Raw genomic sequence first — 21,897 nt, forward strand, 5'->3', positions numbered from 1 at the left:
CATTTTAATTTTGTGTATTTTGTGTTAGTACTAAGAATTTTTAAGTGTTATGTATGCATATTATGTCTTTCTCACAGTCATTTCTCCATTGTTTTTGCTTAGGAAAAACTTTTCCCCATTGAAAAGGTAGACTAATATTTACTTATATTTTTCTATCATTTTATCTGTCATAATATTTAACTTTAAAATCCATTATCCATTCTCATAGTGCTACAAAATAATTATTTCCAAAACTCCTAACCAGTTGTCTCAACATCATTCATTATTTTTCCATTTCCCACTCTGATTTGTCATGCTTTCTTGTTAAAATGCTGCTCCACAATATGTGTTCAATTACTTCTTTCTCTCTGCCTCTTTCTCTCTCTCACACACACCACCACCACTGCAACAAAGGGAAAAATAGTAACACCTGAGCCACCTAGTAACTTTGCTTATCTCTGCGATAATCTCCTAATTGGTCAATTGTTTTTTTTAAGTAAAAGGATCATATATTTATCAAAAATTCTATATGTGCATCCAAATGTAAGCATTTTATATGTTTTTGCTGTCATCAAAGTATTTATTTCTTTTTGTTTTGGGCAAAAGACACCATTGCAACCATAACTATTCATATAAACACACATATACATGCAAATTCAGAAACTAGAGGTTGGCTATGGGCCACAGGATATGATTATGGTGGAGCATTTTGAATACATATTTCTGTTGAATAAGTCATTTTTGAAGTAGGTTATTTTGTCTTTCTTTGTATGATCTTGTAAAGTACTTACCTGCAAAATATTTTGTCCCCTCCAACACACATACATTTCTTTTTAATATTTTCCTTATGACAGGCTATGCTTTCATGTAAACAAGCTTATAAAGAAGTACAAGTGTTTCTGGTGTAGTAATAATAATAGTAATGTACATGCACATTCCTGTTTTAAAATGATATATATTCCTGAAAAACTTCAAATTCTACAAATTATGAAAAATAACATGGGATAGGGAAAGAAAGATTAGAGTAAGATTACTCAAATATATTTAATCAGAGCACTAATAAAAATATTAATAAACTCATAAAATATGAGCAGAAATTTAAATCCCCATGAATATTTTGTTACCATCAGAGTCTGTGATATTTGCATTCTTAATCCTAGGGGTTACTGTGTTAATGTTTGCATTTTCTTGTAGACCCTTGATGGCACTCACAGGTTCATTGCCAGATAGACTCTTAGCTACTACTCTTGCACAATTCCTAATCAATCAGCAGTAGGAGTGATTTTTAAAATTAGAGATCAGATTATGTCATTCCCCTACTCAAAGCCCTTCTGTAACTTCTTCTTATGCTTAGAATAAATTTCCAAGTCCTTAGCTTGCATGCTGTCTGACTACTGTCTAGTTCTGCAGACTCATCTCCTCTGCTCTTTCCCTTAGTTACAATACTATGCTCCTGCTAAATGGCTCTCTCTCATAGCCTAGAATACATCCTGTTCCTCCTGCATCTTGGTTTTCTCACTTTCTGTTCCCTTTAACTTCATGCTCTTCTCTGTACTTCTCCACGTAGCTAGCATTTTATCATCTCTCATGTCTCAGAGAGGATCCCTCTGTTCACTTGCCCTCATGTAGGTCTCCATCTCTTCCCCTCCTGCCAAATTCCTCCATCTCATCTAGCACTTATCAAAATTTATAATTATTCTGTTTGCTTTTTTGTATGTGGGTCCCTTCCGATGGATCATAAGCTCTGTGAGTGCAAGGATGTTGGTACTCGTCACTATAGTATTGCCAATGTTTAGTATACAAATCTGACATATAGGAATTCAGTAAATATTTTACTCATTCAACAAATATTTATTGAGCACTTGTTATATACCAGACCCTTTTCTGAGCATCATGGATATGAAAGTGAACAAAACAGATAAAAATCTCTTGACTTTCTAAAGAACAGAAAATTTTCTTGTTTTATCTGTATGTTTACTTTTCTTATAGTGTTGTTCTAAGTTCAGATATGGTCTTTGAGTGAACATTGTCTGAGATCATATGCGTGAGACTAATTTTATTCCTTCCTGCATTTAAATAATTTTAATAAGATGTACAGTACTAGCTTCTGGGTTTTTTTTTTTTCTTCCCTATTTTCAAAGCAATACCTCATTATATTCTTGCCTCCAAATTTGCTGTCAAGAGGTCTGATATTAACCTGACTCTTTATTTATTGAACTCCTCAAATTATCACCATACAGTCTTCTAATAAAAGAAAGCTAAGTTTATTAGAACTGATGACAGTAAAGGAGAGCACTGAGTTTTGCAGTGTCACCGAAGGGGGCAGTCAAGGTAAGATATTTATGGGGATTTCTGGCCGGGGCTCAGGCGGTTTAAGGTGGATCTTTCAACGTTGGAAAGTGATTGGGAAGGCAATATTTGTGACATAATGGTTTACAACTGGTGGGTTTAGCAAGGTGGGAAATCTGAAGAGAGTCTTGATAAGTAAGCTGTTGTTTAATAAGGGAGCTCTTTGCCCAGATGAGCAAGATATTATCGCAGCTAAACAGGCAGGAATTTATGTAAACAGTGAAATAACGATTATTTGTTGGTTACAATCTTAACTTTCTTGTGCAAAGGTTTCTAGAACAATTAATTAACGTTGACTTAGCTATTCCTAATGAGGCATGGGGTTGCAGTCTCATAGGGGATGTGCTTTTCCTCCCATCTTTTAGAATTTTTTCTGTCCATAAGGGGCTTGTTCTTACACCCTATGTGGCACTATGGATTCTTTCAATCTGAGGTCTTATATAACTTTGTGTGGTTATGAAAATTATTGGTAATTACCAATAAAAATATTTCCTATTGTCTATTATTTCATTTTCACTTTCTATGATTGATATTTTATAGATATTGCCCCTTGTATTTCTATTCTGTATTTCTATTAACTTTTATATTTTACAAACTGAGAGAACTTCATGACCAGTTCACTGATCCATTCTACTGTCGTTCTACCAGTATCTCCAGTTATTTCTTCTTAATGATTTCTTATTCCTAAGTTTTTCTCCTACTATTTTTATAATTTTGTAGAGATTAATATGCATATTTTAGCCTCCTATTATCTGGTATATTAACTGTATTTCTTCTATTGTAATATATTCAAATTTCCTTCATAAGATATCTTAAATTTTTCCCTCTGTGCTCATATTCCTCTGTAAGTATCAGCAGATGACTAAAGTCTTATGCCCTCCTGAAGATTTTTGCAACAAAAATAAGAAGCTTATTCCAGAGCCCTGAGTGATGCATGTGTTGATACACATTGCAGTTGTCATTCCTCTTAGAGTTGTAATTCCTTACACACTTGACAAAAGCTCAGTGGTAAAGATGTACAGAGAAGAAAAATAAGTAAAAATTGAAACTACTTTGCACAGTTGACTTGATAGCTTAATAGCTATTGACTGGAAGTGCTAAACCGAATTTGAGGCAAGTGTTCAAAGCCATTTGACCCTATTTATTTTGTTCCTTAGTCTAAAATGCAGTAGAATAGGAGTATAGTCCTTAATTCACTGATTCTTTAAGAACTTTTAGGCACTGGTGCAAAGCTGTGTAAGTCACAATCTCCTGTATATAGACCTGTAAGAAATGCTCTAAATCTAAGAGATCCATAGGGTTTATAAAGATGCATAAAAAGGACCATATAACCTTGCCTTGAGAGGAAGGAAAGAAAGTCCTTAGAGGCTGTAATACTTCAGAGAAGGTTTTACAACATGGCAGGAGTTGCTAGGGACTCCAGGGGAGGAAAGGTATTCAAGTTATAAAGAACAGTATGAGCAAAGGCTTAGAGTTTGCTCTAAGTCAGTATAGTATAGTCAGTATATAGTACCCAGTCAGTAGTTTGATACTCTTGGCAGTGTAAAATAAGGTGTGCTAGGAGCAGTCTTAGAAGCCAGATCATGACGGGACCAGTAGCCCATAGTAAGTTAGTCTTTTTTCTGTGAATGGCTATTGCCTTATAGGAACTGTAAGTGAGAGAGTGATTCAGTTAGATTTGCATTTCAGAAAGATTAGGTATGTGGTCTTGGGGAGGATAAACAGGAAGGATGCAAGACTAGTATCAGTGAGATTGTTTAGCAGGATATGGCTGTAACCCATGTAAAAGAGGATGAAGAACTAAAGTCAGTGATGTGGCAGTGACGGAATGCTATCGAGCAGTTGCAATGTGGCCAGTAAGATGTAAGAAGTGATTCTTAATAATATTTAATTTTTGTTAATTTACACTGAAATAACTACATGTGACTAATGGCTGCCATATTGGACAGCACAGGTTGGTCTGGCAACATCGATTTTATAGCATATTTTAAAACGCATGTGTGAGTTCCATGAAGCATTCTGACTAACAACTGATGGATAAGAAAAAGGAGAGGGATAGGTGAAGAGCCACAAGCAGAAGTCTGGTCATATCAATACTTTGGCTTTGGACAGAAGAAAATGAGTCCATGCAAACTACTGAGAGAACAGGAATGTTGAGGTAGGAGGTGACACATTAGAGAAGAGTGTCACAGCACCCAACTCAGAACAAGTTTCATTTCAGAGGCTTGTCTTCAGAGGCTACTGAAAACTCAAGTATTATAAGATCTGCAAAGTGCTAAATGTGCCTGGCAACTACCAGGATAAAATTAAGAAAAAAATTTCATTCATGACAAGGATAAACACCAGGTTAGGGACAGTCAATGAGTAAATGAAACAGGAGCTTAAAGTTTATAAACTCATCTTGTAAACTTGAATAAGAGACATAAGTACATTTGTGACTTGAGGAAAGAGGTCCATTTGCAGAAAGATGTTTCAGGCATGAAAGAAGGCGACTATGGTGTGGCCGCGCGCGGTGGCTCACACCTGTAATCCTAGCACTCTGGGAGGCCGAGGCGGGAGGATCACTTGAGCTCAGGAGTTCCAGACCAGACTGAGCAAGAGCAAGACCCAGTCTATATTAAAAACAGAAAAAAATAGCTGGGCGTGGTTGTGCACACTTGTAGTCCCAGCTACTTGGTAGGCTGAGGCAGGAGGATCGCTTGAGCCCAGGAGGTGGAGGTTGCTGTGAGCTAGGCTGATGCCACTGCACTTCAGGCCAGGGTGATGGAAGGAGACTCTGTCTCAAAAAAAAAAAAAAAAGAAGAAGAAGACTATGTAAAGTGTAAAGTGTTAGGGAAAAGTGGGAATGGAGAGAAGATAAGACAGTGGGATTAGCAGCTGGAGTGAGGAGAGAATATCTTTTCCCTTGAAATCTGGTGGGGCAGGGGGAAGAAATAGATCAATGCATGTGTTCTAACTCTCAGGATGAATATTCAAATTTTGACCGCTACATATGCTTTCTAGAACATATTTTCAAAATCCCATGAGATGAAAATCCAGCTAAATAAAAATTTTTGCCCTGCATATGCTCTTCCCCTCAATATGTGTATTGTTAAAATGGGGATATTTAGTATTTAGTTTTAAGTTTGGTCCTTGTTAACTCTTAAGGGACCTCAATATTAAAAATAAATACAATGTCAATTTCCTTCTTTAAAATTCTAGGATCTCATAATATTTTAGTTAGTAAGTGGTTTTTGTTGTTGTTGTTGAGTAATATAATCTCATTGTCTTAGAATTTATAGAAATACCCCTAAAACTTTTTAAAGGACTTTAGTAGTTCATTGTACTTTTGTAACATCAAGAGAAAACTTTTGGCAGCTTTTTTTTTTTTTTTTTTGGTTGGACTAAGTTACAAATGTTTCAGTCAATACATGACATTTTTGGTGTAAGACTTGCAACTCTTGAACTATATATATAGTTTTCTGTCCAGTGAAACTAGAAAGGGTCTGAAATGCAGAGTGATAGCAAAAATCAGAGCATATGCTTTTATGCGGAGTATCTGATATGCCAAAGATTATTGAGATAATATGCTATGAAAATAGCAAGAAAAAATTCAAATCAGATTGAGTGTGAGTGAGCTAGCCAGGAAAATTTTATTTCATGTCATATTCCAGAAAAAGTACAAATAAAATTTAAGAGCGTATAATAGTACCCAAACAACAAATAAGAGTCTTTATTTCTCACTGTATCATGGGATCACATCTGTATACGTGTATCTTTTTGATAGTGAACAAGAGAAGAAAAAGAAGGAGAAAAAAGCTGTTTTGGGGAAATTCATTTTACCTTTAATGATATATACTAAAGAGTGGAGCTTTCTATATATTTCCTTTCTCTCATGTTCTTTGCAACTCAAATTCACTGTTCTTTCCACCATACAACTAAGCTTATCCTTTAGGAAATATGCCTTTGGATCTATATAAATACCTGGAACTTTCTGTTTTCTGGTATATCTCTATGTTGCTTAGATAATTGTAGTTTTAATCTTTAGTGATTTTTTAAAAATTTCTCTTGGGATCAATACCAAGTGGTAGCACTCTCCACATTTTTGTTTTTTTAAATCCTCAGCTCAATTAGGGAAAATAAATTTTAGGTTAAAGGGTCTTTTAAATTCTGTAATTGCATAGTGAGAAAAAAATCTTTTTCCCTTCAGAAAGTTTATTCTAAAAGTGCAGGACAAGCAACAATCTTTTATTTCAACATTTTAGGTCAAGATATTTCCTACAAGTCCCCTGTTCTTCAACAGATTTTCTATCCAGCAGTAATTCCCTAGTTGCTGATAAGTGTGTCAGCTCAGAAACTCCATCAGCCTTATCAGCACCTTCCACTTGCTACGGCATTCATATAGCATAGTTATAAAATGTTAAACTTTATTTTTTTGTCCTTCAGTTAGTATCCCTGCATCTCAAGTCATCAAAAAGGACAAGTCTATGTACTGAAAAATTGTAGAATCTTCCTTATTCTCTTAAGATTGTAGCCATCAGAGTTGTGAGCTCTCTCTCTTTCTCTCCTCTCTCCCTCTCGGTCTTTCTCTGTTTATGTTTTAAGATTCTATTTTAAATGTTTAATTTTTTAAATTTAATTCACTTAAAATTTAAATATATTTACAATTTATCTAGCCTTCCTAAAGTACTTTCTTACATTTTTTCAAATTCAAGGGATTGTAAAAGGGGATGAGAGTTAATAAAAGATCTTTCTCAGCACTATTTGATTCTTATCTTCCCATTCAATTTTTTGGTAAGTGTTGATTTCCTCATATTATGGATAAACAGATTATCTGATATAATATTTCATGCCCAGGTCACCTCTTAAATACAATGTTGACTGGAGTATATCTTTCCTTTTTGGCAGCATCACTCTTTTTAAAATGTACTTACAAAGTTTACATTTGTGGAAGTTATCTGGATTAAATGAAATAGATTTTAACAAGTCTAATTTATCTTTATCTGCCCTCTTCCCCCAAGTTTTCCAGTACCTCTATTCTGTCCACCAATCCCTTATTGTCACTGACATCCTGTACATTAACAATGAAGAGTAAAATGCTGTTCCCTGTCTAATTCTTTGGTAGCATCATTTATAAAATCAAGTAAATGAAATAAAATAAAATGCAATTTTTCCATTCTCTGGGCTGGTTCCTAATTTTGACTGAATCATAATCCACATGAATTTCTGATATGATGTGTGTTACTGTGTGCATATTTTCATTTTAATCTGCATTTTGGGTAAACTGCATTCAAATCAAACACTTGCCTCAAGCAAAAAACAGTATTGGTAGGAAAGCTTGAATTCAACTCTAAAAGAAAAATTCACATATTTTTCCAAGAGCCATGGGTAAGAACAAAGTGAGATAATAGAGAAGTATATATACTGCTGAAATAGAATATAAATGCCAGTTACTATCATTATGAACCACTTAGACTGTAGTCCTGATAAGATTGCAGTTTGAAGGGCAAGGTGTTGATCCCACACACTCCTAAGGATATTGACCTGGGACCGGGAAAAGACATGCTGGGGAAGTGGGTGATGACTAACTAAGGCCAGTATTTTAAAGGCATCACTGATGCACAAATGGGACATTCGGGATTAGATGATCAAAATGACATAGTATCATAAACATCTTGATTTATTGAAGTTTTAGTTATATTGGAGGAATATTAAATTCTCCTTGTTATTCTATAATATAAATGCTATTTCTGTTATTCTAGAATGAGTTAAAGCATCCACAAAATAATGAAGTTATATTCAGGCATCAACCAAATAATTTGCCCATCTAAAATTAATGCATTTTGAACAGCTACTTTTGCTTAGTCTATGAAGGTACCTTTACAAAATGCTAAGTCTAACACGTCAGAGAGAAAAAAATTATGAAATAATAGTTTTGTATATGGGTTCTGGAATCTAGATATTTGAGAAATCATGATGAATGTCAGAGAGTGAAACTTAACTTGGTAATGGAAATTATTAATAAATTAAGGTAGCATGGAAACAATGTAACATTTTCCAAACTGAAAATATCACATTAAATATAACCATAATTGTTAATGCAGTGCATGTTTAGTCTACAGTTAAAGCATTATTCAAATCAGATTGATTTACTCATAAAATGATTAGGCTTAAAAAGACCAGTTAAAATGAATATGCATGTTTAGGTACTTACAATAACCCATTTTTATTTTGCATATAAAACATGTATATAAATGTGAGTTTAAGTAACAAAACGATAAAATAGTTCAGATGATAAGTATGAAATGAGAAAATAACAGCTCTAAAGTAATTATATTAAAAATGTAATACATTTTTTCTATAAATTTGTATCACTAGGATGATAAATCAATATAGCTTCCAGCAACTTTGTTACTAATTAATCTTAACATGAGATTTCATTTATTTGAAGTAATTTTTTCATCTTCAATTGTATCTTTACTGTAACTTCCAAATAATACATTTTACAGTGACTACATTCCTGCCTTGTGGCTTATTGTTTATGGTATAAAGGGAACAGAATGAAGAAAATAGCATTTTTATAAATGTCTTTCTATTTAATCCCTTTCCAAATCCTTCTTTTGGAAGACTTCTTTTTGGAAGTCTGTCATCTTGATGGATATCAGTAGTACACATTCTTTCCCCCTCAAAGAACTCACAAAGACAAAAAAATAAAATTATGTTTATCAGGTTCAGTATATTTTATTGACAGTAATGTTATTTACATTAACTTTGATGTCAATATTATTAGCATTAAGAAGAGAATATATAACAAATATAAAGTATTTTGCCAAGATAATGGTATTCCATAATCTCAGTAGCATTTCCATGATTAGCAAAATTGACGGTGAATGGGCATTTGAATATCCCTGGTCTAATTTTGAAACCTTAAAAATACAGCCTCCGCTTTCCAAGTGCTTTGCTAAAAGCTGTATGTATTTGACACATTTTGTAAATAATTTCTAAGTCTCTATAGATGCATTCTCTGATAAATGTCACTTTTAGAGTAACTTTTTATATAACTTATCAAATACTGACCTTGTTTTCCCTTAGATTAGGATTTTGTAACTTGTGTTTTTAAATAACTGAATAATTATTAAGTCTATTTCCACTGTTTATGGGGGAAAAAACCCTTAACTCTTAGAAGTTATTGATATCATTGTTGGAAAAAAGTATAATGTGTAATAATTTTAAAAGCATACCAGCATTAATCCTTGTGACTTTTGTTTGTACTTTCAGAGACAAAGAAATAGCATGGCATGAAACATGGCTCAGTTCTATTACAAAAGAAATGTTAATGCCCCCTACAGAGATCGCATCCCTCTAAGGATAGTACGGGCAGAATCAGAACTCTCACCATCCGAAAAAGCCTACTTGAATGCTGTGGAAAAGGGAGATTATGCCAGTGTCAAGAAATCCCTAGAGGAAGCTGAAATTTATTTTAAAATCAATATTAATTGCATTGACCCTCTTGGAAGAACTGCTCTCCTCATTGCAATTGAAAATGAGAACTTGGAGCTCATCGAACTTCTCTTAAGCTTTAATGTCTATGTTGGAGATGCTCTATTGCATGCTATCAGAAAAGAAGTCGTTGGAGCCGTTGAGCTGTTACTGAACCACAAAAAGCCTAGTGGAGAAAAACAGGTACATGTAAAAATATGATTTTTAATTAATTTTACCTGCAGAAGTTTTCTTTAGATGGTCTAATTCTCTGAAATTTCTAGAAATATAAGCATCAAAATCAGAACTGTTGTAACAGAAAACTACTTGCACTTCCTGCCCTGGCAAACCATAAAGCAACCTATGTAGCCTTCTCATAAATTGGAAACATTTCTATGCAATGCTCAACATATGTTGTTTGTAGCTTAATGTGCATGTGTGGGTGTTTTTCCTCTTGTCTTTCATTTTCCAACATTCTCACACTGAACTGTTTTGGGTTTTTTTTTCTTTCCCTACTTAACCTACTTTTCTTACTTAACCTGCTTGCCCATTCTGGGCTTCTGCATCCTACTGCACTAGTGAGTTGCACTATTTATTTGGATATTGTCCCTTAACAAACTCTAGTAAATTCTTCTAAATTGAGACTTAAAGAAACAAAAAAAGATTACTAGGAAATAGCTGAACCCTGACTATAAGCCTAACTATATCAAATTTACTAATGGTAAAAATGGGTAAAAATGTAGACATGTCTTATTGTTATCAACAGAAAATAGACTATAGTGGCACACAATTGTGAACACAATGTATTTGTTTTTTCTATCACCACGTCTTTTACCAGGAAGTGAGACACCACAGACAGGAGTGAATAAGGAGTCTGTTTTTGGCTGTCTAGATCCTTCCCTTTGTTACTGCCCTGGATCTGAATTATCTATTTGATCCTTTTTCCTTTCACCCTGAACTCTACACTTCCCCTGCATCAAGGCTAATTGACTAATTGCAAAGACATTGCATATACTGCAGTGGCTTAAAAAGCTGTCTTTTAAAGTAAAATCTTATAAAATGTGTGTTATTACAGCTCTAACAATTTCTGCCCTGTTTGATGATACACACATCTCTCTCTGCAAATCATAGTCTACTAAGGAGGTGTGACATTCTTTTAAAAGCTAGCTCTGCTGTGGCTACCATTATCTTTGCTTTCCTGGAGGACTTTAATCAAATCCTTGCCAAAAGGAAGAGAACCTCGTGGCTGTGGCTGTCTGCCTTTCTTCTCAAAAGCTTGTGTTTTATAGTCCCTTCTTATTATGTCTCACCCCTGTTTACCCCTTCCCTGTACCTGAACCAAAACTTTGATAAAACAACACTCCACAATAACAATTCTTCCCAGCTTGTTGCTTTGCCAGCTTTTTGTTGTTTGTAGTTTGTGGTTTACCTTCTCATCATATTGGTAAAATTTTACTGATAAGAAGATTTGCTTGTTTTACGTATACTTTCAAACTTGAACAAAGCTTGATTGAGGTAGATAGGTAATGATAATATCTAAAGATGTATTTTATGTTTTATCCCAGTTTTTCATCACTAAAGAGGTACAGCACACAAACAGGAATCAGTAAGAGTCTTTTTGTCTGTGTAAGTTTAAGTGCTACAACCTTAGCTACCTTGTGATTCTGAAATCCCTCCCACAATCATATCCCTAAAATATTTATATTTTCTAATAGCAATGACAATGATATTGTATACCGTGTTGTTTTTATGTCTGTGTAGACAACCATAAGACCGATTTTGTGCCTGTGGTATAAATCTTTCTAGATTGAAGCAAGTCTATAGAATAAAACTGCCATTGAATGTGTTTTTTATGTTTATTACTAAAGAACCTTCTTAGTGCTATTTTCTAGAGAACATTGACCATAAATTTCAATGTCTCCTTTAGTCAATGACATTTGTACTGACCAGGATAATTTGGTGTCTGGAGACATGTGCTATTATGAGAGTGTTTGTTGGAAGATGTTCAACTTCTGAGCCAACCTCTAGCCTCACAAGTAGGTCCTGGCTCCTCATAGGCACTTGATCCGGACCCCTGATTATTAATACAAGGCAGTAAAGGTTTGCGATCTGCCAGGACTCTGAAATATCCCAGGCCGTGTGTTTCTGGAAGATTTCTCTTGTATCACTATGCTGGCCAAGAATTCCTTTTCTATTTGTACATTCTAGAATTCCTCTTCAGTGAAGGCACTCAGAATAAACAGAAATTGTATCTTTTTGTTTGAACTTTACAATTTTGAAAGACCAATCCTAACCTACCTTAGAGTTCCTGGTATCTTAAATGAAAGTGAGGTTTTACACTAACATGAAATGTACACAATGTAGCATACAACACTCCCTCAGGGCTTGGGCAGTACCAAACTCCATTAGAACTTGGCTGGGGTTTTTTTTTTCCCTTTTTTTTATTTAATTTCAGCATATTATGGGGGTACAAAAGTGTAGGTTATTTATATTGCCTTTGCCCCCTGCACCGAGTCAGAGCTTCAAGTGTGTCCATCCCCTAGACAGTGCGCATTGCACTCATTATGTATGGATACACCCATCCCCTCCCCCCGCCACATCTGCCCGACACCCGATTAATGTTATTCCTAAATGTGCTCTTAGGTGATGATCACTGAAACCAATTTGATGGTGAGTACATGTGGTGGAGAGCTTGGCTGTTTATCTGCGATTTTCTTTGGTAATTCCTCTTCTAAGCAAGGCCATCTTTTGGAATGAGAGTTTCCATAAATCAATGTGCTGCAGGTAGCAAATATGTTCATGACAAGATTTTTTTTTTCTTTCATAAAGTGGGACTTCTTAGATTATTCTTGTGATCCTTGAAAGCCATTTTGTGTATTATTATAATTCACTGAATTTTCAGACTCATGGGTATCCCCAAAGACCCTGGAACACATTGTTATTCATTTGGTTGGGGTCATTGAAACCAAATGTTAAAACCTGAAAATAATAATAACCAACTGGACAAAATAAATGTAATATCTTAAAATGAGTAAAGAAAGAGGTTCCAATAAAAAAAATCACACAAATCTGATTTTCAGAACACTTAACTGAGATTCAAAAATGTGATAAGTGTGTGTTAGAAATACATTCTCCTTTTATAAAGTTGTCACATTAATTTCCTTCTCTGAGCAAATATTTGGTATGGCATCCTCAAACCGTGGGGGCTATGGGATTTCAGATGAGTGCGTGTCCCCTTCAGGCACAGTCACCAGGGAGCACTTTTTGGATGTTTGCTCTGCCAGGCCACGTGCTGGGCTCCGAGGAGGAGACATTGTTCCCATTCTCTTGAGTCTCAGGTCTAGTTGTGAAGAGAGAAAAGGGAAAATATCGTGGGAAAATGAATAAAGGTCGTCACCATTGAACAGATGAAAAGAAAAATGAATCCTCAGATACTTACGAAGTTAAATTGACTGGATTTGGCAAGTACAATATATTAGCGGGTAGAGGGCAGGGGAGCAGAGGAAAGGCTTGAAGGGAAAACAGGAAGAATGTTGAAGGGTTTACACCTTGGAAAATTTAACACAATCAACTGAGGTAAGACTACGAGAAAAGATTTATGGGACCAGATTGGGTGTATTTAGTGTTTGATTTATTGATATTGATATCTAGGAATTAATTAGAAACATTAGATTTAAGAATGCAGTCAGGGATTGGTATAGAGATGACAGTAAGGACACTGAACAAATAAAATCACCTGTCTTCCTGGAGCACTAACATTGATTTTCTCTTCTTGCCCTTACACGTTATTTAAATGTTGATAATTTTGAGTCTATGAAGTGATTTCCTCAATGCAGCATTTAATGAAAAGATTTAGATTTGCCTGATAAATAGATTGGCACAGATCATTAAATATTTCCTTCTATATTTAGTGTAGACATTTGTAGATCTGACTATTGAATTCTTATTGTTTTAAAATATTTACTGTAAAACAATGAAAAGAGTAATACTTAGTTTATTTCTTTCATATAGTAGACAACACAGAGAACCTGTGGTTCTCTCCATTAAGCAGGAATCATTACATTTATAGTCTCTGATGATTTTACTGAACTTTTCTTTAACCTTCTTAGTACCTTATTTCTCTAGGACGAATAACTGGAATGACTTCTTAGCCTCTTTTTCAGTCCATTGATTGGTTGCTTGACTTTTAAGTATTTCTAGCAGACCTTTGTCTTAGATGTCTTCTAATGCCAGATTGAATTTTAGGTGTGGCTGCTTCAGTAAATGTTTATCAGAAGCAGAACTTGCTTACCCATTCTTTGTCTTAGATCAGTAGTTGTCAATCTTTAGCATCACAACTGGAGAACTTGTTAAAACACAGATTGCTGGATCCCACCAGCAGAATTTCTGATGCAGCAGGTCTGGATCAGGGCCCTGGAATTTGTAGTTCTAAGATGTACGCAAGTGCTTCTACTGCCAGTCCAGAGACAATACTTTGAGAACCACTGACTTAGGGGATGTTGAAAAGTATAGAAGACCTACAGCTGTATATTTTATGTTAGATGTGTTGAACTAAACTATGTTAACCTACTTTTCAGGAAATTTCAATTAATTCCTTTAAATATTAGTAAGTGGTATTTAATATATGAGAGTTCCCCAATTTCAATAACGTCTTTATTGTTGGTCACCCCCTTTGGAAAAAAGACTTTGCTAGATATTATTTATTAGTTCAACAGTTAAGATCCTAGAGTATTTAGTTGAAGACACTTTGGTTTTAAAATTCTACTAAAAAGAATCCAGGATTTTATAATTGGGAGGGATCTTAGAGATCATCAAATCAATCACCTCATTTTACAAAGGAAGGGAAGAAAAGGGGACCCTTTGTTGTCTAGGGTGGGCCAGACTGAAAGGATCTATGAATTAATAGCTGGCAACTAACCTTGATGTGGCCTGGATGATAATAACAATATGACAAAAAATGAGAACAACAATAATAATACTTGATAACATTCATTGAGTCTGTCGCTATGCTAGTAACTGCGGTCATTTTACTCCCATTATCTCATTAACATTTACATTACCCTATGAAGGAAGCTGCTGTTATCCCCGCTTTGCAGAAGGGGAAATGAAGGCAGAAAAAGGCTTAAGTGCCACATGACAGACCACAAAGCCAGGCAATAGCAGTGCTGGAACTGAAGAGTCCCTGAAGATAACCACGATGCTGATCTGGCTGTAGCCATGGCGCCAATTCAAATGGGAGACTTTTAAATCATTAATTCATTATCCTAATTAGGATATGAATTAGACAAATTTAAATGTGTCTCTAGATCTACATATTCAGACTATGTCTCATCCTGAATATTATTAATATAATGCCATTTATAATTTTGTTTCTCAATAAATATTAATTGTGGCCCTACACACTCCTTGCCATAGCATCATACTAAGGAATAACAAAGTCATTAGAAGCTGTGTTCATTGTACTCATTAGATAGGTTTTCACCTATACCCTGCTCATGCCTCCCCCCTGCTTGATTGCCATTGAGTTTTACTCACTGAACACTCTCTGGGGGAGAGGCACACTTTTAACTCTGACTCAAACATTACAAAAGTGATTCATGTAACTGAAAACATATATCCCCCCGTAATTCTTTGAAATTAAAAAAAAAGTTAAATGATTAAAAAAGCTGTGAAATGCTGGGGAAGAGCACAGAATGAAGGGATAGAAATGCTGGCTTCTAGTGCTGTTCACCACTTGCTAATTGGACAAGTCTCTGAATCTCAGTTGTTAATCAGGATTGTAGTCTTAATCTTATCTGCTTCTTCAAGTCTGGTGATGTTCAAATTCTGCAGAAGTGTTGTTATTAGGGAACAGATAATAATAGCATAAAATACTGGCATCATTATTTCATTATGCCATTATCTCTGTCTTCTTATTGACAAGCAAATATACTAATAACACAAAATATGCTGAAAAGATTAAGTTAAGCATCGGCAGTTTACCCTCTAGAGTGCAAGACTTCTTTTTTCATTTGAAAAATGCAATCATTGGAAACAGAAACCCAGTTCAGGGAGAGCAAAAGAGAATTTAATTCAGTTTACATTTTTCTTTCCATCTCAGTGCATGTAGGAGATCTTTTTTATAGTCTCAACAGATCTGTTAATACAATTTGTGGCTTTGGAAACATTGCCAGTTATGTGATCAGAAAATCAAACAGTCTGAAATAGGAGATTAGTCTTAGCATGTTAATGCAAATATATATCTAATCAAAAATATATACTGCTAACAATATAGAATATTTTTCAGTTGATATGGATGCTAATAAATATATCCCTGGATACTGGGCATAGAACTATGTTCTCTAAGCAAATCTAGATTTTTCAGATTGAATCCATGTATTTTCTGCTTCAAAATTCAGATATAGCAAAAGTTCCATTTTTGATTCTTACATTCATTGGATTTTCCACATTGGGCTTTGGAATAAGTCTACAGTCTCATGAATTTAAATGGTGATTATTAAATGATACTGTATACCAAGATAGTCTATAAGCTCTAATCCTTAGAGCCACCCTCTGTGGGGTGAAAACATTTTAACTTTTCTTAGTAGTTAACCCATTTGAGGTTATTCCTTTCTGTTTGCCTTTATTACATCCTGTTTTAGGTCCAATCCTGAATATTGACAGTATGTGAGCCTCAATATGTGTAATCATAACTTGAGTGCCATCAAAATTCAGCGACAGCAAGAGCTAGAGAGAGCAAGGGAAAAAGAGAAAGTTATAGTAAAACATTAAAGATGCTCATTTCTTCTCCTAAGATACTAAGAGACATAGCTAAGTCATCAATTATATTTCTTTATATTCCGATGTAAGTTATCAATAGAAAAGTTGTTTACAATATTCTCTTAATGTGCCATTAACATGAAAAAGCTGAAAATTAGCCTCTAATTTGATCTTTATAATGTAGTCAATATAAACACGTACTTTGAAAGTCTAAAAAATAAATTGAGTCTTATTATTCCACAGCAGGGAGTTAAAAAGCTGTTACAAGATAGAGCAAAGTCTGTGTTTAGTCAGCTGGCAAATGGCAGCCACGAGAGATCTGAATAATTCTGTCCTAAAAGAAAGAATTTTTAAAAGATGAACTATGTTATGCTATTAATATGATAAAGTGGTTTAGGCTATCTGGTTATTCTAACTCATAAAATCATACACCATTTAACCTCCTTAGTCATGTCAACATGTTTTTTCTCTTTTGCCCTGAAGACCAGCAAATCATAGATAATAATCCCTGTGAAACATGTTCTCTTGCTCTTTCCTCTCAGCATAAAATGCACTTACTATGAAAGCAGAAAAAACATTAACTATGTTTGTAGCACACAAGAGTAAAGGGATTTTAGCCCTTCCTGAAAAATTAGATAAAACAAAACAAAGAAAATAGCATCGAGCAATAAAACATACCTCCATGTATTTAAGGATTTCTTTTCCACAATGTGAAAATACAAGACAGGGCTCTTCTTTGTTTTTAGGCAGAGAAACTGAGTGATATAGGTGGATGGACGGAGTAAGATATAATGAAAAGAGTTTAGAGAGAGAAAGGTTTGGATATAAATCATGTCTTATGATCTCAGGCCAATTATGTAGTCATTTGAGCCTTGATTTTCTCATAAATAAGAAGGGATCGCAGCTCCTGCACACAGGTGGTTATGTCTAGCATGAGATGAGCACACTAAGTGTACTAATAGGTCTCTTCACTTTGACGCCATTTCAAAGTTATTAAATTCTTATTCCCAAAGCACTTTATATTTATTATATTAAACTTGATTATAAATGCATATGCACATTTGAAAAGGCTGAATATTCCTCAAAGCAAATGCCCGTGAAGTGTTACTGCTAGCATGAGAAGTGAATTTATGTTAAAATATGAAAGAATGAAATGAATATTTCACGTGTGGACTTTGGGAAAAAAGCTTTTGTGGGGTCATTTTTATTAAATCCCTCTAATCCATTATAAATATTGTGATTGAATCTAAAAATAATAACATCATGTTTCAGTAGGCAATATATTAAATGAATTTCTTCTTTAATCATAATACTCTAAATATTAATCATTTAGGAATAATAGTAAGTCATTTAACAATCGTAATTAATTGAATACATAAAGCATTAATGTAATTGGGAATTATGAAAATACATATTATGATGAGAATACTTTATAACTGTTTTCAACATGCCCCTTCTTTCATTCAGCTATATTCATTTATTCTCTGATTAGAAGCAAAATGAGTAGAGTTTTACAGCTTTAATATCAGAAACACAAGCAAATGAGGATTTAGGTAATATAGAATTTTGAACATTCTTTTCAAGAACCAGTTCTTCAAGCATGTAAAACATAATTAACATTTAATTTTCAAATGCACATTCTTACATTTCAAAATAGCTAGGAGAGAATAATTCTAATGTTTCTAGCGCAGAGAAAAAATATTTAAGGTGACAGATATCCCAAATATACTGATTTGATCTTTACAAAGTATATTAATGTAGTAAGTTATCACATATACCCTGAAACTGTGTACACCTATTATGCATCAGTAAAATAAGTAAATAAAATGCAAAAAAAATAAAATAAAATAAAAAGAGTGCTTTTATTTTCATTATCACAATTTATGTTTTATGCACTCATTTTTTGGATCAGTTAATTTCTAGATAAGTCAATGTTCTAAGTCACTGGTGTTTGAATCATTTATTAGAAACACTTGACAATAATTCCAAAGCATGAGCTTTGAGGTCTATAAGAGCTGACTTACAGAATACAGCCATCTGAGAAATTGCTAAAACCCACCCATTAAGAGTAGGTGGTTTTGGAGGGTGAGAGAAATAAATAGTTGCAAGTGTATCAACTGGATGCATAAGCTCTCTTCCCTTAAATAAGGCGATGATGGGTAATTGGAGTGGGTTTAATTTTGCCCAATACTTACCCACTCTGATGTGTATCCTAATAATAACATCCCTTCTTGGTTTCTGGAATCTCTGAGGGAAACTATATAGATTTGTCTTGCTTGTGATCTAAGCTTAATCATTAAGCAACATTAGTACTATCATATATAAATGTGAATTTTTGATGCAATATTATGAGTAAAGTATAAATTAGAAATAACTATGCATTTATTTAGACTTTATATTCTATTTCCCACTCTCCAAAATATCAATTTTCCATTAGCAGTATATTGAATATTTTTCCTGAAAAAATAATGAATAATTTTAAAAAGCAAGCAAGTTGAGGTGAGTTGTAAATATATTTTAATATTTTACCATAGTCATCTTAAGTCAAGAGATGATAATAAAAATATTTAATAATGATAGAGCATTACAATATATCAAGCATTTTTAAGACCATTGTAAATTGTTATCTCATTTAAACTTCATAAACATTTTTGCCATAAGTGCTTTCATTATTACCATTTTAAAAAGAGAGGCTAACTTGCCCAAATCACCATCAGTAACTAAGCACTTTAATTGTCATTCCCTCTGCCCCAGTATCAATGAGACACTACTGATGAGTTGCAGAGTTCATTCTTGTTGACCCTGTATAGCGGCCTTACTATCTTTGTCTTTGTTGAACACTTGTTTAAACAGTCACTGCTAAATAAAGGGCTAAATAAGTGAGAAATAAATGCATGCACATGAGTAGGGGATACAGAAAACTTTTGTTTGACTATTTGGTATATATTTTCACATTTATTTGATTCCTTCCGCTTATACTGAACTGTTATAGATAAGGAGATTGAGGCTCAGAGGGATTGGTTAACTTGCCCATGTGAGATTTGAGCATAGGTTTCTCTGTTTTCCAGGCCTTTATTCTTCCTTTGCCAAATTACCTGGTTACTTTAGCCATTGCATGTCCAGCACAGAACATGCCTACAAATAAAACTTGTTCCGTAAGCAGCATAGAAAGGTCTCTGCCTGATTATGAAGCAGAAGTGTCCTGAAATTCCTTCAGGCAGAGGCTCCTGACCAAATCTTAAATGCATCAAATGACTGATTTAACAAAACTGGTTATGTGATTTCCTCAATTCCTCTTAGATTGTTATAGGAAGAGACTGGCAGTAATAAGGGAGTCACTGCTGGCACATTGAGAAATTGCTGGAAAGAGGGAGGTGAGAATAGCACATTCACAAGAGTGTATGAGATGTAATGTCAAGCAACTAACATTTCAATATTACTCTGTTGGGGGGCCTGACTCAGCAGGTGGAGGGACTCTGGGAGGGGCTCCTTTCTGCACTGAAACCTGGTGGCTGAGACTCTGCAGAGACAGACCCCACCACCCCTGCTGGAGGCAGTTATGTGTCAGACAAAGCAAACCCTGTTCTTGATATATAAACTATCAAACCTGGTAGGCAATGATACAAATTATGAAACACTGAGGGAGTTAACCCCCCTCTTCTTTACCACCATCATATCCTGTCTGCCTTCTCGTACCTCTTAGAATACTATGTTGAAAATGTTTCACTTTTCTTCACTTTGTGAGCTTCACAATCCCGAATGGTGAATATGTATGTATACACACATGCATACATACATGTATATGCACACACATGTGATATATACATCTGTGCTAACATAGACTTGATTTATAGTTAAACTTCAATCATGCATTTTTTTCTTCCTATCCTCTCTTTAAAATTTATTTATTGGGGTTGTCCTTCTAGGCCCTATTTGGACGTATTTTCCCTTCACTCTTAGATAATAGACATAGTTGTCCCATTCAAAGTTTTCTCTTTTCCCTCAATATACTAACTCTGTGTTTCTCTCTGTATGTTTGTGTGTGTGTGTGATTTGGGAAGTAGAGAGAAGGGAGAGCATTTGGGGAAAAGAGCATAGCCATTCGTCGAGCATGGACTTAGCAACTACTTCTGGAGCTTCCTACTAAAACCCTCATGCTTGATTTGAGGTGCGTGGGAAAACAGTGATCTCTGATGTCCTCTTGGGAACACAGGTGGCTCCTGGTCCAATTTCAGTTGTCTACAAAAAAAATCCACTTCACAGAATGAACCCCTGTCTGATTGTCTCAATCCTTTATATTCTTGAAGTGGATGAGAAACCTCTAAATGAGGAGTCCAAGAGTTGTGAACTCTGGGATCTCTCAGCTAAACAGTAACTGGGACCTGTAGAAATTTCAACTTTACCATCCTGTTACCTATAAAAGGAACACTCAGCTCTTCAATGAATGTTGGCTTTCTTTCCTTCTTCTCCATATCCTTAACAGAGTTCCTGATATATGGCATTTGTTCAATAAATGTTGAATATAAGAATCATCTATACTTTTAAGAAAAGTAGTTTGATTTTTCATTACTTATATTATGAAGCTGTGTACCTGTGTGTGTGTGTCTGTGTAATTTAGAAAGAAAGCAAATATAAAAAATCAACATCAATAAAAGAAGATAGAGACCAGTATCACTGTGTTTCTGTAAGGATGGCAAAAATATATAAAGAAAAACTATGCAATGGTTTGAGGGAAAGTATAATATATTGGCATATTATAGCTATTTTTTTTTTACCAAATAATGTGGTATACTCCTCACCCTGCATGGAATTAATATGAAATATTTTTGTTATGCAAACAAAGAACTATTAGCTCTATCAGTAAAATACTTAAACTTTAAAAATTTGTGTTTGATAAATTAAAATATGTTAAATATTGCTAATTTATATTTTCTTGCATACCATTAATCCTTTATCAGCTAAGGAGCTTTTGATTCTTCTGGCCTGACCTTAAATTACTAGCCGTAGGAAAGTACACATCAAATATATTCCGTTTGGTGCTTTTCAGCCTAAATTTAATGCCAGACATGGAGACAGTGTTCATTAAATCATGTATTCTAGAAGCACTTGCTTTAGATGAATTTTCCTTTTCCTGAACTATGTAATCCCAACCTTGTCTGCCTCATTCTCTCACCAAAAAGCGAAGTGTCAATATCTAACCTGGAAACAGAGAGAATTAAAAAGCATTTTGATATCAAAATGTGGTTTTTTTCTCTGAATAAAGAGAAAGAGAAGGAAAAATCATGATAAAGAAAAATGAACAGAAATCACCCCATAGAAGCATATACAGATTTCCTTAGTGATATTTTAAAG

The 21,897-nt window shown here is 34.4% G+C and overlaps 1 protein-coding gene across 7 annotated transcripts in view; it reads left to right on the forward strand.

Annotated features, from left to right (window-relative positions):
• TRPC4 (transient receptor potential cation channel subfamily C member 4) overlaps positions 1-21,897 on the forward strand; it is a 166,133-nt gene that overhangs the window by 38,868 nt on the left and 105,368 nt on the right. For 4 of the 7 annotated variants that reach the window (XM_045567646.1, XM_045567648.1, XM_045567649.1 and 1 more), the window contains exon 2: positions 9,586-9,990. In XM_045567646.1, the coding sequence (XP_045423602.1) occupies positions 9,613-9,990 (378 nt within the window). In that variant the 5' untranslated portion in view covers positions 9,586-9,612. Of the gene's footprint in view, positions 1-9,585; positions 9,991-21,897 lie in introns of those variants that run through there. The other 3 variants (XM_045567645.1, XM_045567647.1, XM_045567651.1) reach the window with 1 other exon arrangement.

This window comes from Lemur catta, chromosome 13, assembly GCF_020740605.2.
Source record: "Lemur catta isolate mLemCat1 chromosome 13, mLemCat1.pri, whole genome shotgun sequence".
NCBI lineage: Eukaryota > Metazoa > Chordata > Mammalia > Primates > Lemuridae > Lemur > Lemur catta.